This window comes from Chlorocebus sabaeus, chromosome 7 (assembly GCF_047675955.1).
Source record: "Chlorocebus sabaeus isolate Y175 chromosome 7, mChlSab1.0.hap1, whole genome shotgun sequence".
In the NCBI taxonomy this organism is placed as follows: domain Eukaryota; kingdom Metazoa; phylum Chordata; class Mammalia; order Primates; family Cercopithecidae; genus Chlorocebus; species Chlorocebus sabaeus.
In genome coordinates this window covers 21,374,745-21,395,220 of record NC_132910.1, presented here as the reverse complement: position 1 = coordinate 21,395,220, position 20,476 = coordinate 21,374,745, and the positions used below count along the sequence as shown (strand labels likewise).

General features: G+C 33.5%; 1 protein-coding gene across 2 annotated transcripts; it reads right to left on the bottom strand.

The window, feature by feature from the left end:
* Positions 1–3,931: 3,931 nt before the first annotated feature.
* Positions 3,932–19,796, bottom strand: CSN3 (casein kappa). 2 transcript variants are annotated; one of them, XM_037994724.2, is made up of 6 exons: positions 19,723–19,796; positions 15,725–15,778; positions 13,522–13,583; positions 10,526–10,558; positions 6,211–6,706; positions 3,932–4,100 (listed from the first exon to the last, which is right to left on the bottom strand). In XM_037994724.2, the coding sequence occupies exons 3-5, from the start codon at positions 13,573–13,575 to the stop codon at positions 6,245–6,247; spliced, it is 549 nt and encodes a 182-aa protein (XP_037850652.2). In that variant the 5' UTR covers positions 13,576–13,583; positions 15,725–15,778; positions 19,723–19,796; the 3' UTR covers positions 3,932–4,100; positions 6,211–6,244. The 2 variants fall into 2 exon arrangements, with proteins under 2 accessions (XP_037850652.2, XP_037850651.2); XM_037994723.2 differs by lacking the exon at positions 19,723–19,796 and having other exon boundaries at positions 15,725–15,856.
* Positions 19,797–20,476: the final 680 nt, after the last annotated feature.

Sequence of the window (20,476 nt, the reverse complement as noted above, 5' to 3'; positions counted from 1 at the left end):
GAGGATGGTGATGGTATAGCTAAAGCAGTGACAGAATTCTTTGAGTCACTGGGGTGAATAGCATGATGATCTGATGAAGAGAAATGAAGTGGGAAGGTAAACAACAGGACTATGAAAATGGACTTTATCTTAAGGACAACAGATGTCCTTGGCAATATCACTTATGGAGTTAAGGGATAAATGAATGAACATTTATTGAATGACCAACTAATATAAGGTACTCTAATACCTTAATTACTTTAATCAGATAAAAGGTTATATGTTCTAGTGATATGATAATGGGTATGACAATGATAATAAGGTACTCTAATGCCTTGAATACTCTAATCAGAGTAAAGGTTATATGTCCTAGTGTTATGATAATGAGGGTTGGTGGATTTAATTGCTAGAGTTCAAAGCTAAGTTCTACTACTCAGTATTTTCTTATCTTAACCAAATTACTTAATCCCTCTGAGCCTCAGTTTCCTCATATCTACATAAGTATAATAATAGTACTTCCCTAAGAGAATGCAATATAAAATAAATACCTATAAAACCCTAGTTATAGAGCCTGACAGTATATCAATAAACCAATAAATAATACTTTCCATTATATTTATTGCCCAAAGTTACACAGCTAATATTGAACTGACACTTTGATCAGATTCTATACAAATATGAACCCTATACATTTTCACTACCATATATTTGTCCATGTGGAGTTGTTTCCACATATGTAAAATGAGGATCAATAACAAATTACTTCAAGAGTTTATTGGTGAAGATTAAAAGGTCGGCATGTGTACAAGTGCTTTATACATTTTAAAGTGCTGTATAAGCACTTGTTATATAATGTAGCACTGCATTCTGAGTACCTGGGAACTTTCAAATATGGCTATTTTGCAGGATTGAGAAATAAAATGTTTTTCTAAATCTCATTTGATTATGACGTCTTAGAGGTGGGAGGGAAACATGCTGTATTTACAGTGAGCAATCAACTAGTAATCGACAGAAGTAAATGACTACGCGTGACCATCTCCAGATCAGATCTCTTCTGTGCCAACAACACAATTTCTCATGTGTAACAAACCACTTCTACCTGGGTGAATCCTTGCATCAGAAGTAATTTATCCAAGTCAAAGATAAGCAGCTCAACAATGTATTTTGTGAACATGTAAAAATAGTAGCTGAGGGATTAAGTACATATTCCAGTTAGTTAATCCAATTGATGCAAATATGGATTAACATCATATCTGGGAGGTAAGTGTTTAACTTAAATATTACTTTTGGCAACTCATTATTAATGTTATTTAATGAGACATAATCATATTAATATGAGCCAATATTAAGAATGCTTTTCTTGTTTCAAAGTATTTTGCTTCACATTTTATTTCACTTGCTACATTGAAAATGATTTTATAGTAGTTTTTACATGATTAAGAGCATAGACTTTTAATTTTTTATTTTACATATTTAAGGTATGCAACATAATTTTTTATATACATAGTGCTATGGTTACTACAATCAAGCAAATTAACACTTTCATCATTTCACAATGTTACCATTTTTATGTGTGTCAAGAGCACCAAAAATCTGTTAACAAAAACCTCAAATAAAATACAATATTATTAACTGTAGTTCTTATGTTGTACATTAGATCTCTAGACTTATTCATCCTGCATTCAACTCTGTATTCTTTGACCTACATCTTTCCAGTGTGGCCCATCCCTGGTAGCTACCATTTTGTTCTCTGTTTTTATGTATTTGACAGATTTTTTTTTTTTTTTAATTCCACATGTAAGTGAAATTAGCTTTCTGTCCTACAACTTCAAAGTTCATCCATGTTGTGGCAAATAGCAGAATCTTTTTCTTTTTTTTAAGGCTGAATAATATCCCTGTGTGTTTGTGTGTGTGTGTGTGTGTGTTTCAACATATTTTATCTATGTCCCTTGATGTACACTTAGGTTTTTTCCACACTGGCTGTTATGACTAATGCTGCAATGAACAAGAGAGTGCAAATATTGTTTCGAAGGGTGATTTCATTTCCTTTGAGTAGATACCCAGAAAAGGGTCTTTCAGGTCATACATTAATTCTATTTTTATTTTCTATAGGCACCTCCACACTGCTTTTCACAATGGCTGCACCTATCTACATTCCCACCAACAATGCACAAAGATTCCCTTTTGTCCACATCTTTGTCAACACTTGTTATCCCTTGTCTTTTTGAAATAGTCATCCTAACAGATGTGATGTGATATCTTATTGTGGTTTTGATTTGCATTTTCTTGATAGTGATGCTGATCATCCTTTCATATGTGAGTTCTTTATATACTTTGGATATTAATCCCTTATTAGATAAATGGTTTGCAAATATTTTCTCCCAACGTATGGGCTGTCTTTTTATTTTGTTGATTGTTTTCTTTGCTGAGCCGAAGCTTTTTAGTTTGATGTAGTTTATTTACTTATTTTTGATATTGTAGCCAGAGCTTTTAGTGTGATATCCAAAACAATTTTTGCGAAGGCCAATGTCAAGGAGCTTTCTCCCTATGTATTCTTCTAGCAATTTTAAGGTTTCGAGTCTTACATTGACTTTTTATCCATTTTGAGCAGATTTTTGTGTATGGTGTAACATATGGGTCCAATATCATTATTTTGCATGTGATATCTAGTTTTTCCAGCACCATTTATTAAAAAGACTATAATTTTGTTATTGTGTCTTCTTTGCACCCTTGCTGAAAATTAGTTGACTGCATACGTTCAGGTTTATGTATGGGTTCTTTACGCTGTTCCATGTGTTGGTTTTTAAAGAGCATGGACTTTAAAGCAAGACTTTGAGTTCAAATCTCAGCCTCACATGGGGAAAATTACTTCATTTCTCTTTCACTTATAATAACAACAAGAACAAATATATGTAGTTCATGACTACATATTAAATGAGTAAATACATACAAACAAATAGAAGATTGGCAAATATTATGTACTTTATAACTGCTCGTTACTTATTGTTATCAGCCATTATTAATGTTTGTGTTCTTGAAATACCTTGTATATAATAGGTGATAAGATTTTTAATGATATAAATTTTGCCTTTTCCACATATTTACTTTGTTTTTCAAGAAATTAATAATATCATTAACGGTCATAGCAAATAAGGTCTAGCCATGTCATATTCCTTCCATGCCTCTGTTGCAGACTCTCCATTTGAGTGAGAGAGCAGGTAAAAGACTGTAAATCAATCCTAATAATAGCACATCTGTTGGGAGTCACAGCAGATTAGATAAATGACCAGTAAACATTTTGTAAGGGCTGAGTGAGTTTTATTTTTTCTGGCATGTTAAATATGGCCAAGCACAAAGGTGACCTGATTTTCCTTGCAATATTTGTTTAAGAAAACAACTATGTCATATCCTTGGACCTTGAATATTCACAAGTTTTTCCGAACTGGAATACCTGAATTCCAGAAGCTTTCTGATATGTGATGTGTGTGTGTGAGTGTTTGAACAGATGTGAGACTGTGGCTTCCAGTGTGGGGAGATCTGGTCATGCATGTCTAGAGTCTCTGTCAACATTTATAATTTTGCAATGTATCTGTGTTTGTAATTGTGGACATTTGTAATTTGCCTGTGCCCAGAATTTGCTCTTAGGAATAATCTAGACTAACGTTAGCAATACATTTGGGCACTTAAATTTAATGCTAACTCTAGAGTTCCCATGGCTCTCAAGAGTCGTTCTGTAGTCCCCTGGATTGGAACACTATGGCTTGGCTCTTCTCTGGTCCCAGTGTCGTCCTAGAGGAGAAATTCTTAGTGTCAGACCATGAACCACTTTTGAGAACCTGATGAAACTATGAACTCTGCTTTTAGGTAAATTTGTGTACTCTCACACTAAATTTGTCAGCATTTCAAAGTTTCAGAGATCCCTGAGGTCCCTTTGCAAACTCCTCTCAAAGAATCAGTTGCAATCAGTTGGCTTTATTGTGCAAGAATCAAAATATTGAATGTGGCATGAATGTAAAATGTAAGGAGAGAAGAGCTGAATCTGTGAAAATCACATTTTCAATTGACTGAAGGCGGACAAATGACTGAAGGAGTGTGAAGTAGTCGTTTGGTTTCAGCAAGTCCTATAAAAAATAAAGATAGTTTAGAAATTTATTCATAGTGTGTTAACAGTTCTCATGACATATATTTATTTAGCTTCCATAATTTTTCTTTTTTGTCTGTATCCCATAAGTTAATCAGATTAAAAATTTAAATTTAAATATTTAAAATAGGCATATAGTAAACTGAAAATAATAGACATTATGTAATATTTACAGAAAAACTGTATTTTACATGTTTCTTTACATTTTGCATCAGTAAAATATGTAACTACTTATTAAATAACTTGCTTTCATGTTGTCTTTAATAAAATTTTCTTATTTTGTTTTCAAAAATAGGATAAGCTAGCTGTCTAACCAGCTCTTATTCTCTTTTTCTTAACAGATATCCTGTTGAACAACAACTAAACAACACACTTTACCCATATGCTAGTCTAAGGGGATCACAGTGTATTTTTCCTGTTTTTTGGCAAGTTAGCCCATATAAAAATAAATGACATAGTAATTAAGCCCCACTGTCTGATATTAAACAGGTTTGGTTTGTCTCCCATTTGCATGTTCTAGCTGTGATAAGTTACTTAATGTCCTCAGTCCTACTGGTTTTTATCCCTAAATTTGAGATAGGAATAATATCTGTTTCATATAGTCACTATGGGAATCAACAGACATAATTATGCACAGTTTTTATCATTTGGTGGAGTCTTAGGATATTGGTTAAAAATAAATGTTAATATTTATTAATTTTACTTTATCTTTTCCAATACATGACATTTTACAGATCGATCAGTTTTTAAAATCCTTTCACATGTGCATTCTCACTTGAGTCTCATAGCAACCAGAAATGAGAAAATAAAAATTCGAGAAAGTAATGACCAGCCTATGGTCATTAGGCAAGAAGATGAAAGAAGCAACCTTTTCTAGGCTAATAGTAGTCCCATGATATCACAGACCATTGTCTGGTATTTTAGATCATAAAACATGTAAATATCTGATGGACTGAAAACATTTGTTGCAAAGAAACTCAAAATTTTGCAATTTTCTCCCCAAAGTGTGTTTTTTATTTTTTTATTTTTTATTTTTTTTGAGTCAGAGTCTCGCTCTGTCGCCCAGGCTGGAGTGCAGTGGCACGATCTCGGCTCACTGCAAGCTCTGCCTCCTGGGTTCATGCCATTCTCCTGCCTTCACCTCCTGAGTAGCTGGAACTACAGGCGCCCACCACCAAGCCCGGCTAATTTTTTGTATTTTTAGTAGAGAAAGGGTTTCACCATGTTAGCCAGGATGGTCTCAATCTCCTGATCTTGTGATCCACCCGCCTCGGCCTCCCAAAGTGTTATGATTACAGGCGTGAGTCACCACGCCCAGCCTCCCCAAAGTATTTTACACTCTTTGGATATTTTTCACTTTGTTAATCATTCTATTTGTTTAAATTCTTCTCATAAGTTTCAGATTATTTTAAACTCTACCATTATCCATTGGTCCAAGTAATAAATAGTAACATTTTGCATCACATTCAGTGTTCTGAAAGTATCCTTTTAATATTTATGTGTTTTTCAAGTTAAGCATTATAATTCTTCCATGGGTTTATCTTAGATAGGAGAAATATGAGAGACTTAACTTCATGAATCATTTGGAAATGATGTCTGAAATAAAGAAATGCATGGAAACATATCGTTTCCTTTCACTCTTCATACTACAGTGAGAGTGCAAGAGAATTGTTACATAATTAAAATGTACTTAAACCCATATTCTATATAACTTCTTCTAAAATTACTTTTGAAATAAAAATCATGAAAGTGTTACTTGCTGTTTTACTCTACTGTCATAGTTTGTGTGTGAATAAGGATGAAATAAAACTATTAGATTCTAAGAGTGTCCCAATTGTCATAAAAATGTTTGATAATAAAGTTGCCAATTATTTTCACTTTGTCAAATAAAATTATTTTAAATTTCTAGTTGGAACAGAATCTGGTATATCAATGCTATGGGTTTACCAAGATAAAATTGTAAGTACCCTGTTTTTTCTGCTTCTGTAATACACTTAGTTTATCTATTTGTACTATTTTAGAATTTATGGTTGTATTCATAAATCCATGCTTCTTGTCAGAATTATTCATTTTGTATATTGTTCATTTACCTGTGTTGTCTTCTTTGGTATTTCCTTGGTGTTTTCATGCCGTAGGTGTAGCACCTGAGACTGTGGTTGTCTCAGGGGTGCTCGTGATGATGGACTCTGAAAAATCTTCTGGAGTGACTACATTGTCCACCGTTGGTTCAATGGTAGGAGCTGGTGTAGGTTCAACAGCAGTGATGGTATTGATGGTAGGGATGATTATTTTATCCTGAATTTTCTTGGGGGGGATGGCAATAAATGATGGATGTAGGTTTGGGCGACGTACCACAGTGGGTAAGTGGCTATTTGGTAGGTATTGCCGCTGAGGAATGTGGGCATGTGGCCTAACTACAGCTGGGTTTGCATAATACATGCGAGGCACATATGGATTATTAATTGCTATAGCTGGTCTATGTTGGTACAAATTGGTTCCATAATAAGGATAGCTATTTGGCACATAATACATTGGGACATATGGAGCTGTTTTCTGATAGAACTGTCTTTCACCGTTCTCATGGCACTACAAAAAAGAATAAATTATACAGAATATTATTATTATAGACCCAAATGTGGAAATACCTTAAATCTGCATTTTTTGAAATAGTATAGTATGTGCCATTGAGTAAGATATTAGAAGTAGGGAACCCAGCAACAATATTATTTTATGAGATGTTGATTTGTACATTGCCTTTCCATTTCATGATTTTCAATATTATAAATATTATTTTGATAATATCAATATAATATTTGTTTCAAAGAAATTAGATGAGTTTATTTATAATGTAAACCATATTGCCCAGAGTTTGGCATATATAGAAAGTGATCTGACATGTTAGCTATTATAGGTACAACACAGAGAAAAATCTCACTCAGAACTTTGACATGTTATATGCAAGCACAACATGCAGGCACACACAAAATGGCACACACACACATATGTATTCTCACCACATATTTGTAGTTGATCTCAAATTTTATTCATTTAAAAATTAGCCCATGACACATTTGTTTTTCCTAAACTAATTATAGCAGAATAGTAATATAACGTGATGTGGAGTGATTCCTGGATTTGAGTTTTGGAGTTTTTTTTTTGTTTAATTTTCTTCACAAAAGATTAGATAAAGAATTGTCTATATCTTAGCATGGATGGTCTTTACAATTTGGCATGTTTTTGCAGTTGCTGGTACTGGTAGTTCCTTTCCATGTTTACTGCTTCCTTCAGGAGATCTTGTAAGGCAGGCCTGGTGGTGACGAAATCTCTCAGCATTTGCTTGTCTGTAAATGATTTTATTTCTCCTTCACTTATGAAGCTTAGTTTGGCTGATATGCAGTTCTGGGTTGAAAATTCTTTTCTTTAAGAATGTTGAATATTGACCCCTACTCTATTCTGGCTTGTAGAGTTTCTGCCGAGAGATTCACTGTTAGTCTGATGGGCTTCCCTTTGTGGGTAACCCGACCTTTCACTCTGGCTGCCCTTAACATTTTTTCCTTCATTTAAACTTTGATGAATCTGATAATTATGTGTCTTGGAGTTGCTCTTCTCAATAGATGCAGAAAGGACCTTTGACAAAATTCAACAGCCCTTCATGCTAAAAACTCTCAATATTAATTAGGTATTGATGGGACATATCTCACAATAATAAGAGCTATTTATGATAAACCCACAGTCAATATCATATTAAATGGGCAAAAACTGGAAGCATTCCCTTTGAAAACTGGCGCGAGAAAGGGATGTCCTCTCTCACTACTCCTATTCAAAATAATGTTGGAAGTTCTGGCCAGGGCAATCAGGCAGGAGAAAGAAATAAAGGGTATTCAGTTAGGAGAAGAGGAAGTCAAATTGTCCCTATTAGCAGATGACATGATTGTATATTTAGAAAACCCCATCATCACAGCCCCAAATCTTCTTAAGCTGATAAGCACCTTCAGCAAAGTCTCAGGATACAAAATCAATGTGCAAAAATCACAAGCATTCTTATACACCAGTAACAGACAAACAGAGAGCCAAATCATGAATGAACTCCCATTCACAATAGCTTCAAAGAGAATAAAATACCTAGGAATCCAACTTACAAGGGATGTAAAGGACCTCTTCAAGGAGAACTAAAATCCACTGCTCAACGAAATAAAAGAGGACACAAACAAATGGAAGAACATTCCATGCTCATGGATAGGAAGAATCAATGTTGTGAAAATGGCCATACTGCCCAAGGTAATTTATAGATTCACTGCCATCCCCATCAAGCTACCAATGACTTTCTTCACAGAATTGAAAAAAAACTACTTTAAAGTTGATATGGACTTGAAAAAGACCCCGCATTGCCAAGACAATCCTAAGTGAAAAGAACAAAGCTGGAGGCATCATGCTACCTGACTTCAAACTATACTACAAGGCTACAGTAACCAAAACAGCATGGTACTGGTACCAAAACAGAGATATAGACCAGTGGAACAGAACAGAGACCTCAGAAATAACACAACACATCTACAACCATCTGATTTTTGACAAACCTGACAAAAACAAGAAATGAAGAAAGGACTCCCTATTTAATAAATGGTGCTGGGAAAATTGGCTAACGATATGTAGAAAGCTGAAACTGGATCCCTTCCTTACACCTTGTACAAAAATTAATTCAAAATGGATGAAAGACTTAAATGTTAGACCTAAAACCATGAAAACCCCAGAAGAAAACCTAGGCAATACCATTCAGAACATAGACATGGGCAAGGACTTCATGTCTAAAACACAAAAAGCAATGGCAACAAAAAACAAAATTGACCAATGGGATATAATTAAACTAAAGAGCTTCTGCACAGCAAAAGGAACTACCATCAGAGTGAACAGACAACCTACAGAACGGGAGAAAATTTTTGCAATCTACTCATCTGACAAAGGGCTAATATCCAGAATCCACAAAGAACTCAAATTTACAAGAAAAAAACAACCCCATCAAAAAGTGGGCAAAGGATATGAACTTCTCAAAAGAAGACATTCATGCAGTCAACAGACACATGAAAAAAATGCTCATCATCACTGGTTATCAGAGAAATGTGAATCAAAACCACAATGAGATACCATCTCACACCGGTTAGAGTGGTGATCATTGAAAAGTTGGGAAACAACAGGTGCTGGAGAGGATGTGGAGAAATAGGAACAGTTTTACACTGTTGGTGGGACTGTAAACTAGTTCAACCATTGTGGAAGACAGTGTGGCAATTCCTCAAGGATCTAGAGCTAGAAATACCATTTGACCCAGCCATCCCATTGCTGGGTATATACCCAAAGAGTTATAAATCATACTGTTATAAAGACACATGCACACGTATGTTTATTGCAGCACTATTCACAATAGCAAAGACTTGGAACCAACCCAAATATCCATCAATGATAGACTGGATTAAGAAAATGTGGCACATATACACCATGGAGTACTATGCAGCCATCAAAAGGATGAGTTCATGCCCTTTGTAGGGACATGGATGAAGCTGGAAACCATCATTCTCAGCAAACTATCACAAGGACAAAAAGCCAAACACTGCATGTTCTCACTCACAGGTGGAAATTGAACAATGAGAACACTTGGACACAGGAAGGGGAACATCACGCACTGGGGACCTGTCGTGGGGTTGGGGGAGGGAGGAGGGATAGCATTAGGAGATATACCTAATGTAAATGACGAGTTAATGGATGCAGCACACCAACATGGCATATGTATACATATGTAACAAATCTGCATGCTGTGCACATGTACCCTAGAACTTAAAGTATGTTTAAAAAAAGAATTGTCTATATCTACGTGCCTCTGTTTAAAAATTTGTCATAAAAATTCATTGTTAGACCTTACCATATAAATAGAAATAAATCAGCAAAATTATACTACAAAGCAAACATTTCTCCTAAAATGAGATATATTTAAATGTATTCAAACATATGTGGGGAACAAAAAGGGAAGTAAACATAGATGTATGAGAAGTATTCTAGGAGGGGTCAGAGAAGGACCTTTCCTTGTCTTAAAAAGTGGAAAGGGGAAATATTAAGCTTTACTTATGTTTTCATTTTTTTCCAATATGAAATGCTGAAAGAGTTTTCTCATATTGTGAAATATACATGAAAACCAAAGATACATGACAGGTTATATAAGAAAACAAAACTTTCAGATAGAACGTCTATGTTGATTCATATCACCTTTTGCTGAAATGAATTTTGGAAATATTATTAGATTATCTAATGAGATGAAATATTTAAGTTTTAGACAGAAGGCATCTGTAGTATGATTGACCTTTACAGAATATATTTTGCAGTTCATGCCTCTAATAGAAATAATTGAAATAGACTTACTGCTGGTTGTTTCTGGTTTTGAACCTCTGCAGCCTGGGGAGTTCCAGAAGAATTAAGAATTAAAAAAAAAAAAAAAAAAAAAGGAAGACTTAAATCAGTTAAAAAAAATTTTGTGTTAAAGACAAAATATGTTTTCTTTTTATTTTTTAAAACATTTTTCATGATTGATCTATGAGTCCTGTTGGACTACTTAAGAAGCAACAGTAGTGTAACTGATTAGTAATAATAAACTTCATGTTTATATTGTCTTTAAATATAACCACCTAGAATGAAAAAGTCACTGTGGGAAAAATCTAGTCATCTGACCGCCGTGCCAGCAAATACACAATACACTTAAAAGAAAAGTATGAATAATTTCCATTCAGTTTTTATTAAATATACATTGTTAAAAATTAGAAGAGTATTGAGCCTTTTTTCCTTTCTCTGCTCTCATACTAAGATGATTCATAAGGTTTACTTAGAAGATTTAAAATATTGCCTCTTGCATAACCTTAACATATAAATAATAGTGTTTTAAATACCATCTTTCATTTGTTTTTATAGTGCTTTTCTTAGTTTTGAATTGTGACATATTTAGAGAATCAGGAGTGAGAACACAATTTTATGGACATGTATTTATAAAACTAAAAACTCCAAAGCTTTTAGAAACTTTTGAAAGGAGGTATAATATTAAATAGTTTTAAATGGACAGTTCTGGTTTAGGATATTACACATGTATTTGTTGGGTATAAAATGACTCTAGAAACCTTTTGGAAGGTGTGAGTATAGAAAATCAGAAATTTGAGAAGGTAATAAAGTTTCCTTGCTTTAAGACAAAGACTTGCTTTTCTTTAAATATATTAAATCATTAGTTTAAAATGTAAAGAAGTAATATGAGTCTGGGCATGGTGTCTCACCCTGTAATCCCAGCACTTTGGGAGGCAGAGGTAGGTGGATCATCTGAGGTCAGGAGTTCAAGACCAGCGTGGCCAACATGGTGAAACCCTATCTCTACTAAAAATACAAAAATAAACTGGGCATGGTGGCGGGAGCTTGTAGTCCTAGCTACTCGGGAGGCTGAGGCAGGAGAATTGCTTGATTCTGGGAGGCAGAGGTTGCAGTAAGCCAAGATCGCACCACTGCACTCCAGCCTGGGTGACAGAGTGAGACTCTGTCTCAATCAAAAAAAAAAAAAAAAAAAAAAAAAAAAAAGAATATGAATATTATAGAAGTATACTTTAAAAAATTCTGACAATCTGGATACCTTAATGCAATATCAACCTATGCTATGTATTCCTGGTATATGCTTGTCTAAAAAGTATCCTGCATTTTTATAAGAAATGTGGTATCTCATATTTTTTTAATTTGTGTCATAGGTTTCATACCTACATTTTTATAGTTGATAACTAAGTTGTCAATGATTATGTCATGAAATGTTTATTTCTTATTGTTATCTATTAAGATAAAATTTTAATTATAAACAGACAGATGATCAACATCTGTATACCAGTGGCTTTTTAAATAATTTTCATTAATACCTTAAAAAGATTTTTCACAAATGACATTTGTTTTCAGTGATTCTTTGATAGAAATTTTCAAATTGTGGTACAGAAAATTTGTGCCAAATTATAATGTCACCCATAGGCTATGTGTTTATGCAGTTTAGTACATAATTGCTAGTAAAATATTATCTAACTATTTTTATTTTGGGGGAAGGGATAAAATAGTACATAAAACATGGTATCACATTGATGTTTTAGTTTGTATAAATTTGACTACTCATAAGATTGAATGGTAAAATCAATACACTTAAATTATTTTTTTCTGTATATTTGTTCATGTCCCTGAGGCCTGAAGCCTTTGTGAAAATGGGAAGCAATGTTTGAAAGAAAAATCCGGCTCAGGTAGCTCAGGAACAGATTGCTATGCAGCAGGGACTTGTGGATCATTTTATGATTTAAACTTTAAGCCCTATTATTCAAAGAGAAAACCTAAGTTCCAAATGTTCAGGTGGCCACAAAGTATCTGAGTTGTAGAACTCAAAGTTTTAAAAGGTAATTTTGACTTCAAGAATTGACCTAATAGAATTAATAGACATGTTATACATAGGCACAACATGCAGATAATAGAATTAATTAATAGATGTTAACTTAAAAGCAAGTCTAAACTTAATAATAAATAAATAATACAGAGATTTACAGAACAAGGACTAGTGCTCCCCAAAATTTTACAATCCAGGGGGTGGACATTTACCATTATTATGCTTGCCTCCTTTGTGAGTGCCTAGAATCCCCAGATGAACATGAAAATAAAAAGAAGCAATAGCCAAAACAACAATAAAAACAAGTCAAAAAATTAAAAGACAAAAACAGAACTTTTTCTAGGTCCAGTAGCCTTAAAACATTGCATATAATTCAAGATAATGCCTGCAAACCTTCAAGCTGTTTATGGCCATGGATCCCTGGAAAGGGGTCAGTCAATTGACATAATGGAGAAGAATATAATAAAAGATAATGATTCGAATATTAAAGGCAGAAGTATCAAGGTCTTTGAAACTTGTGAAAAAGCTTAACCAAAGTTGACCTTTGAAGGATTTTGTTTCCATAAAGACATTGGAGTCTGGGTGAGATACAAACTTAATTAAAATAATTTCTGATTCCTGGACTATGATTTCTGCTATTCTTTCTGAATTATCTTTAATGCATTTATAATTTTAAAATATTTTCAGTATTGTTTTCACCACAGAATGTATTTTCTCTATAGTATGAGAATTTTAAAAGTTTCCTATATATGATCAACTGTGATTTCTTAATTCACAGAACTAAATGGATATCCAAAAGAACATGACTTTGATTTTATAATAGAAATAATATTTAAAGAATTAACCTTAAAATATAACAAGTTTGTAGATATTTTGGTCTATGAAATATAACTGTATTTAGAAATTTGAATAGTTAGAGCCCTTAAATAAAAATTTCTTAAAGTTAGTACAAACTGGGTAGATGAAATTAACTTACCAAAAAAGGCAGGGTTAATGCCAGGACATTCACAACTAGAAGAAAACTCTTCATTATTGCACCTAAAGATACATTTAAAAAATTAATTTAGAAGAATTTGTTACTAGAAATTTAGGAGTGACTTGAATACAATGTTTGCTTTGATTAAGAAAAAGAAGCCAGATTTACAGGTAGATTTAGCCAATGTGAAAAATTTATTTTAACGAAAGAATGTAAAAACTCAAACTTGGAGTAAAAAGTTTCTGAATTTAATTTTTGACAACATTAATGGAATTATAAAATTATCATTACTATGTCAAATGTTGAGATTATCAAGGTAAATATGATGCAGGCCTTGCCAATGAGTAGCATCAGTTTTAGGATGAGTGTTGAAACATATAAGAATAACTGTAAGAGGGAAAAAAATAGAAAATGCCACAAAAGTGGTTTTCTACTAATAAAAGTTTCAGTTAAGAGAAGCAGCAGTCTTTGTGTGGGAAAATGGCATACAGGTGAGGCTTGCCTATGCAGGATTTAATAGGGAGAGAAGTATTTCAAGTAGAGGAGAAAGTCTTGACAATCACCATGAACATTTGATTGGAATCTTGTATGAGAAGGGAAATACAAGATTGGAAGGAAAGTTTAGAGCAGAAAAAGTAGGCACCTTTAAGTTAATGGTGGGTGAAAAAGCTAGGCATGGCTTTATAAACAACAGAAAACAATTGATTGTTTTTGGACTAGAAAGTGTATGACTATACATTTTTTGGAGGACTGAGTTCTAGACCAGGTCTTATCTCTACCTCTGTAACTTTGATCAAGTGATTTCCCTTTCCTGGGCTTTCCATTTTCTTACCTGTAAAACTAGGGTTTGAACTTAGAGATTTCTAAAATTCTATAATTCCATGATCAATCCAACAGAAATATGTAGGATGGAATGGGAAGTGGAGGGTTATGAAACTATTTTCTTTATAACATGCTTCTCTAATAATCATAACTGATATGATTAACTCGATTGTTTTAATAAGAAATATAGAGATGATACAGTGACTTTGACTAAAATATTTAAAGAAATAAATTAACCTTATTTTTCTAAAAGAGTATATACAGTGTCATACCTTCTTATTTGATTTTTAATAAATCATCTTTTTAGACAATAATAATATATGATACCCCAAACTTTTTATATTTAAGTATATATTATGTTTAGGAAGTAATTACTAACTTCATCTTGTTGCAGCTATTGTTATTGATATATTCATATAAACTTGAATCACCACAAACTTGAACTTTACAAAAAAGATTCACAGAATTAAAGTCTCAGATGGGGATAGAAAGCACATTGTAGTCCATTAGCGTCTGATTCTCAGGCAATAATGATTAGGAAGGCTGTCTACTGAAGTGACTTCAAAACTGCCCATACGATGTCATCCAATTTCCATTCGATGGAACTCATTTGGAATCAATTTGAACAATCTAAGAAAACTCGTATTTCTTTAAGTGGGATGAAGCTCCTTATTAATGCGTCACTTGCTAGTGATCTTTTACGATTATAGACTGAAAATATTTTCATGATGAATCACAGACCCCTTATCAATTCACACAGTAAAATGATATGTAAACAAAAGAAAATATTCTATAAAATGATAGTAATTTGTTTTTGGCACAAACAAAAATTACAGAGATAAGACCATACTTTGCACATCAGCTACATTTGCATTTGCCCTCATCACTTGGTAAGAAGAAATAGTTTGTGAAATGGTAGAGTTATACAGCTTTCATGAGTATTTGAAAGGCATGTTTTAAAAAAATAATTATTCCATAACAGATAAAATTATGACTTTTATAGAAATAAAATTTGAAAGTTATTAAGGGATCAATTGCGATTATTATCATGAGTCCAACTTCCTGAGGAATTAACTCTCAACATTTGTCTGTAGGAATACGTTAAACACCTTTTTTGTTTGGAATTCACAATGTCTACTATGATTTAGCTGGTGTCAGAATTCGACTGGAACCCAGATTAAAGTTAAAAATAAATTGATCATAACACCATCCAGAACTTAGGTTTAGGTTAGAAATTAATTTTAAAGTGATGCTAGGTTATATTCAAGCTTAACAATAACTAAAAGGAAGAAAATGTGATTCTGAAATAACTATGGTGATGTCCCAACTAACTACTGTGAAAATAATCACTTTCTTTTCTCAGGTGTCTCAGCAGCATTACCTTTCCTTGTGCCAGTCAGGTCTTGGTTGGCAGTAGGTTGAGTTGGCTTTTCAGCTGCAGAGAAGACCCAAGATAAATAACTGAAGACCAGACCAATTAAAGGATATTAGTACCTTGAGTCACGCTATTCTGTTTCCCTCCTACTTTTTACCCAATAAGATGATGACAGAAAGGAAAGATTTGATGACAGGAGGGTCACCTTTGGGTCAATCCTTTTTAATGAAATGCAGAGAAGGATGTAGAGTCATCACTCATAAAACTTCAAAAAAGAGTATTCATATCTTTTTAAATAGTCTTTTTTGTTTTATAAAGAAATATAGAAGAATTTTAAAAAATATTAATTGTATTCTTATTCAACTTATCCTATCTATTTGAACTTAAAACTGCTGTTGAAATGAAAAATAGCCACAATACTTTCACATTTCAATTGTTTCTTTTAGTTTAAGAACCTGGATTTCAAGTGATACTGCATCTGGTATAGACTGTGGTTGGTCTTCTTCCTTCCAGAATTACAATTATTGATTTTTAAAATTAAATAATTGGCCATCTCACACATACCCAAGAGCACCTCCTTATAAAAGTCAAACCCGTATATGAAACATTTTAATCGGTGTAAAGTGGGGAACCATTTGCATTTGAGCTGCAGCACATTTTCTCCCATATGCATTGACTACATACTTAGTGATTTATTATTCTCTTTTGAATAAACATTTTTAAGATTTTAAATTTCATTAATATAGGTGAACCATTTTGAAAAAACATTATTAAATTATTGAATTGGAGATATTTGTTCTGTTTTAAGGAAAGTCATTTTGACTTAGAGCATAAATCACAAACCCACTGACATTGTGAATATTTTGGAAAAAATAGCTAAACAAAAATTTTGTTTAGATAATTCAGGAAAGAATATTTTCTTTTACTTGCTTTTCTCAAGAAATAATGTTAACTGTGACTTCATTTTGGCTGTGAAGAACTGACCAGATTGAGTAACTTACAGGAATTAGTGTAAGACTGCCAGAACACAAACAAGAAATAATATCAGCATTGTAGTTATGTCTATGTTCCTATCTGTTTCTTAGAACTGTTGCATGTCTTAGAAAGTTAGGAACAATATTTTAAACCCTAGAATACTTACTTGGATTACACAGGGTAAAATGAGATTTTCTGTTTCTCAGAATAGTTGTTTTTTGCGGTTCAAAAAGAGATGACAGAATTTAAAATTGCTAAACCAAGTTGCTAAAGTAATAACACCAGCCATTCTATCTGAACTATTTAGTCACAGTGTTTTCCTTTGATTCTCAGGGTCCATGGTTGAAAGACTATGATCTGGTCATTCCTCAAATTTTGAAGGTGTTCTATTTCACATAGTAATTTCTCAACCATTGATTTAAAATCATAAGAGTGATAATGATTTTCAGTTGAGTATTGAATTATTTAATTTACAAGTAGCAGACACTCAGAGCACTTCTGAAGACATTGTTTTCACAGGAAAATATATTTTAAGAACATCTGAGAGTGCTAATAATCTTTTCTCCCACTAAGATAAAAACATGTTTACCATGGTATCATCCATTCACTTCAAACACTAATGTAACTTTTGTAGGGCTTTGCAAAACTGGCCATTATTATTTGAGCACATACATTATTTTAGGTACTGGACATTATTCTTTGAGCACATACTTTATTTCAGGTACTGTTTCAGGCAGTAGGGATAAATTAGTCACCAAAGCAGGTAAACATCTCTGTTCTTGTGGAGCTCGTAGTCTAAAATTTACTTGAATACTGGTAACATTGGATATTTCCCATATCTACTGATCTAAGGCAATCTTAGTGAAAGTGTTTTGAGTGACTGGAGTAGATGAACTAGGTGGATTCTATAATGGAGTTATCCAATGCTCTTGTGTTTTCCAAAGAGAAGCAAAAGGAGGATCAGAACTCTCCTGATCTGAAATCTCCAAGGAAGCTGCAATAGTGCTGAACCAGGCCTCCAAACTGAGAGTGTTTATAATTTGGAATGAATCCACCAGTCTTTATCTACTTATGCGTCCATCAATAGGGGGCATGGCCTGATTCTGGAATATCCCTGGATTATGGGAAGAGAACCAACAGGCTTTTCAGTCCAGCTGCAACTTCCCTTTGTTTAGGTCCTGATAATCAGTGTATATTCATACAGTGGGACTGGGTAAGAGGCTATTGTGGGTACATAAGTTCACATTTTAAGCATTATAAACAAAAATATTTTGCAATAAATGACATAATGATTATTGACTCATATATACTCTTTTATTAGTAACAACTTCTTGTTACTCTGTTAATGTTTCTTACATTTGAAATGTACATCATGTCTATTTTATCTTCCTTTGATGGTATTTACCTGCATGTAGTTTTATTTTTTCTGTCTCTATTTATCGGCCACTTCATTAGTACCAGGCTGACCTCAACACTCTATTTTGTTCTTGAAGTACAATAATGTCTGTAACAGTAGCTGCAATGTAAACGACAAACACAGCTTTCCATAGGATTAGTAAGGCATCTGAAAATTGATACTTTAGTGTAGAAATTTGTATGCTTCAAAAATCTTTGCTATATGTAAAAACCATGGAAAAAATAGCGTACGATGCTCTTAAAAATGGTCAACAAACTAGAGCAAAGTGGAATATCAAAGTTTTACTCTCCTGTAGCCACTTCTGTTAAACAAACAATGCACATACAAACTGTTTGTGTTAGAAACAAAGTACTTTTGGGAGTATAATACACAGCCACAATCTCTGTTTGAGGAGATCATCTAAGGAGATAGTGTTTTCTCCTGAACACTTACAGAAAGACTATGTTGAGATTGTGAGGAGACATTGGATGTCATCTGGAGCCTAAAGTGAGTGTCATTATGACTTTAGCATTAACACACACATTAATTTATTCCTCAGTAAGTTTTAGGGTGCAAAGATTTCTGAAACTATTAAAATATAAAGATTTAAAAATACAAAGGATAATCAATTTATGTAAAGTGTTATTTCTCCAACATGATCCCAAGACCCCTATCATCCTGTCCTATGTTTACTTCATTCTTGTCATTCTTGTTACCATTCAAAATAAACAGCCAGATCAACGACGATCTCTGTGTAGCCAAATCTAATGGGAGCTGTTAGATATTTTTCCCACTCAATATTTTAGCAGCTCTTGGCATGGTGATTCATTTTTCTGACTGGTAAAACTTGTTGACTTTTCCTTCTTTTTTTTTCCCCCTCGAGTCACTTAAAACTGCTCTTAATTTTCATTTTGGTTCCTCTTATTTTCCTCAAACTCTAAATTTAGGAGAACTTTTAAAAATTCTTCCAGCATCCACCACCACTCTATCTTTTCTCCCTCTGTCTTTAATGTCTTTCTAGTTGATGTACTCAATTCCTGTAACCTTAAGTATCATCAATAGGCTATTCACTGAAATCTAGATTCAAGTATCCAATAGCTATTTTAAAATCTCCATTAGAATGTAAAATAGACATCTCCAAATTATCATGAACAAAACAGAATCTTTTATTTCCAACCATACCCTGTTTCACAACTAGTTCTCCACTAATCTCTTTTCTCCTTTAGTAAACAGAGCCATGATACTACTAGTGACTGAAGGGCCATCTAGTGACTCCTATAGGTCATCTTTTCTCTCCTCCCTGCAACAACCTGTTAGAAGAATTATTAGTTCTATCTCAACAATGTACCCCAAATCTGACACCACTTTCTAATCTGACCTTTGTTGCTTTAGTCCCAACCACTGGAGTGTCACACCTGAACCATCCTAATATTTCTGTTTTTGGTCTCTTTACTTTCACTCTTATCACCCTATAATCATTTTTTACACAGCTATAAAAGTGTTTTTAACATACATCTGACATGATAATTCTTCTAATTAAATTCTCAATGGATTCCTATGCACTTACAATACATTCAAACTTTTTTACCACGGGCCTTTTCTAAATAATTTGGTCTCTCTGTATCCATCTCACCTTAACTTCTACCCCTTTTACTCTCACTGTGTGCTGGTTTCAATGACCTTTCTGTTCCTAAATGTGCCAAATTCTTTCCTAAATCAGGAACTTCCACTTATATTCATGGTCCCTGGAATGTTCTTACCTCAATTCTCAGAAATATTCCCTGTATTATTTGGGATTCAGCTCAAATGTCTTCATTTCAGAGAGGCTTTCTTTGGCACTTTGTCTAAATACTTCTTCTTCATCACTTTATTATTTTACCTTTTATTTTCCTCATATTACAATATAATTTTTTTTTTTACTTATACGTGTTCATTTACTATTTCCTGTCCTTTTCCACTAGAAAATAATGGTCCCAGTCTCTAAACCTTTGCTTGGCACATATTAGACACATACTCGTTGAGCAAATGATTAACTCTCTGTACTACTTGTTTAAGTTGCAAATTCCTGCCTAACCCCACAACACAGAGTCAAGATTTTCAGAGCAGGAATGTTCCTAGAAATCTGAATAACAAATAAGAAACTGAATAATTTTTTATGCAGATCAATGTTTTGGAATTACTACTTTCCTCTGGATGAGGCCAGAACCTAGTCAAGAAGAATGTCTAAAATGGGCAGGCAAATTATCTGTTTTCCCCTTGAATTCTAACTTCATAGAAGAGTTAGAACATGTAGATGAAGGGTGGATTTTTTTGGGCTCTGTTTTCCTGTGAGTGTATTAGAACTGACCTTCCCCTGAGTGTTGGGGAGGCTGGTCTCTAGCTGGGCT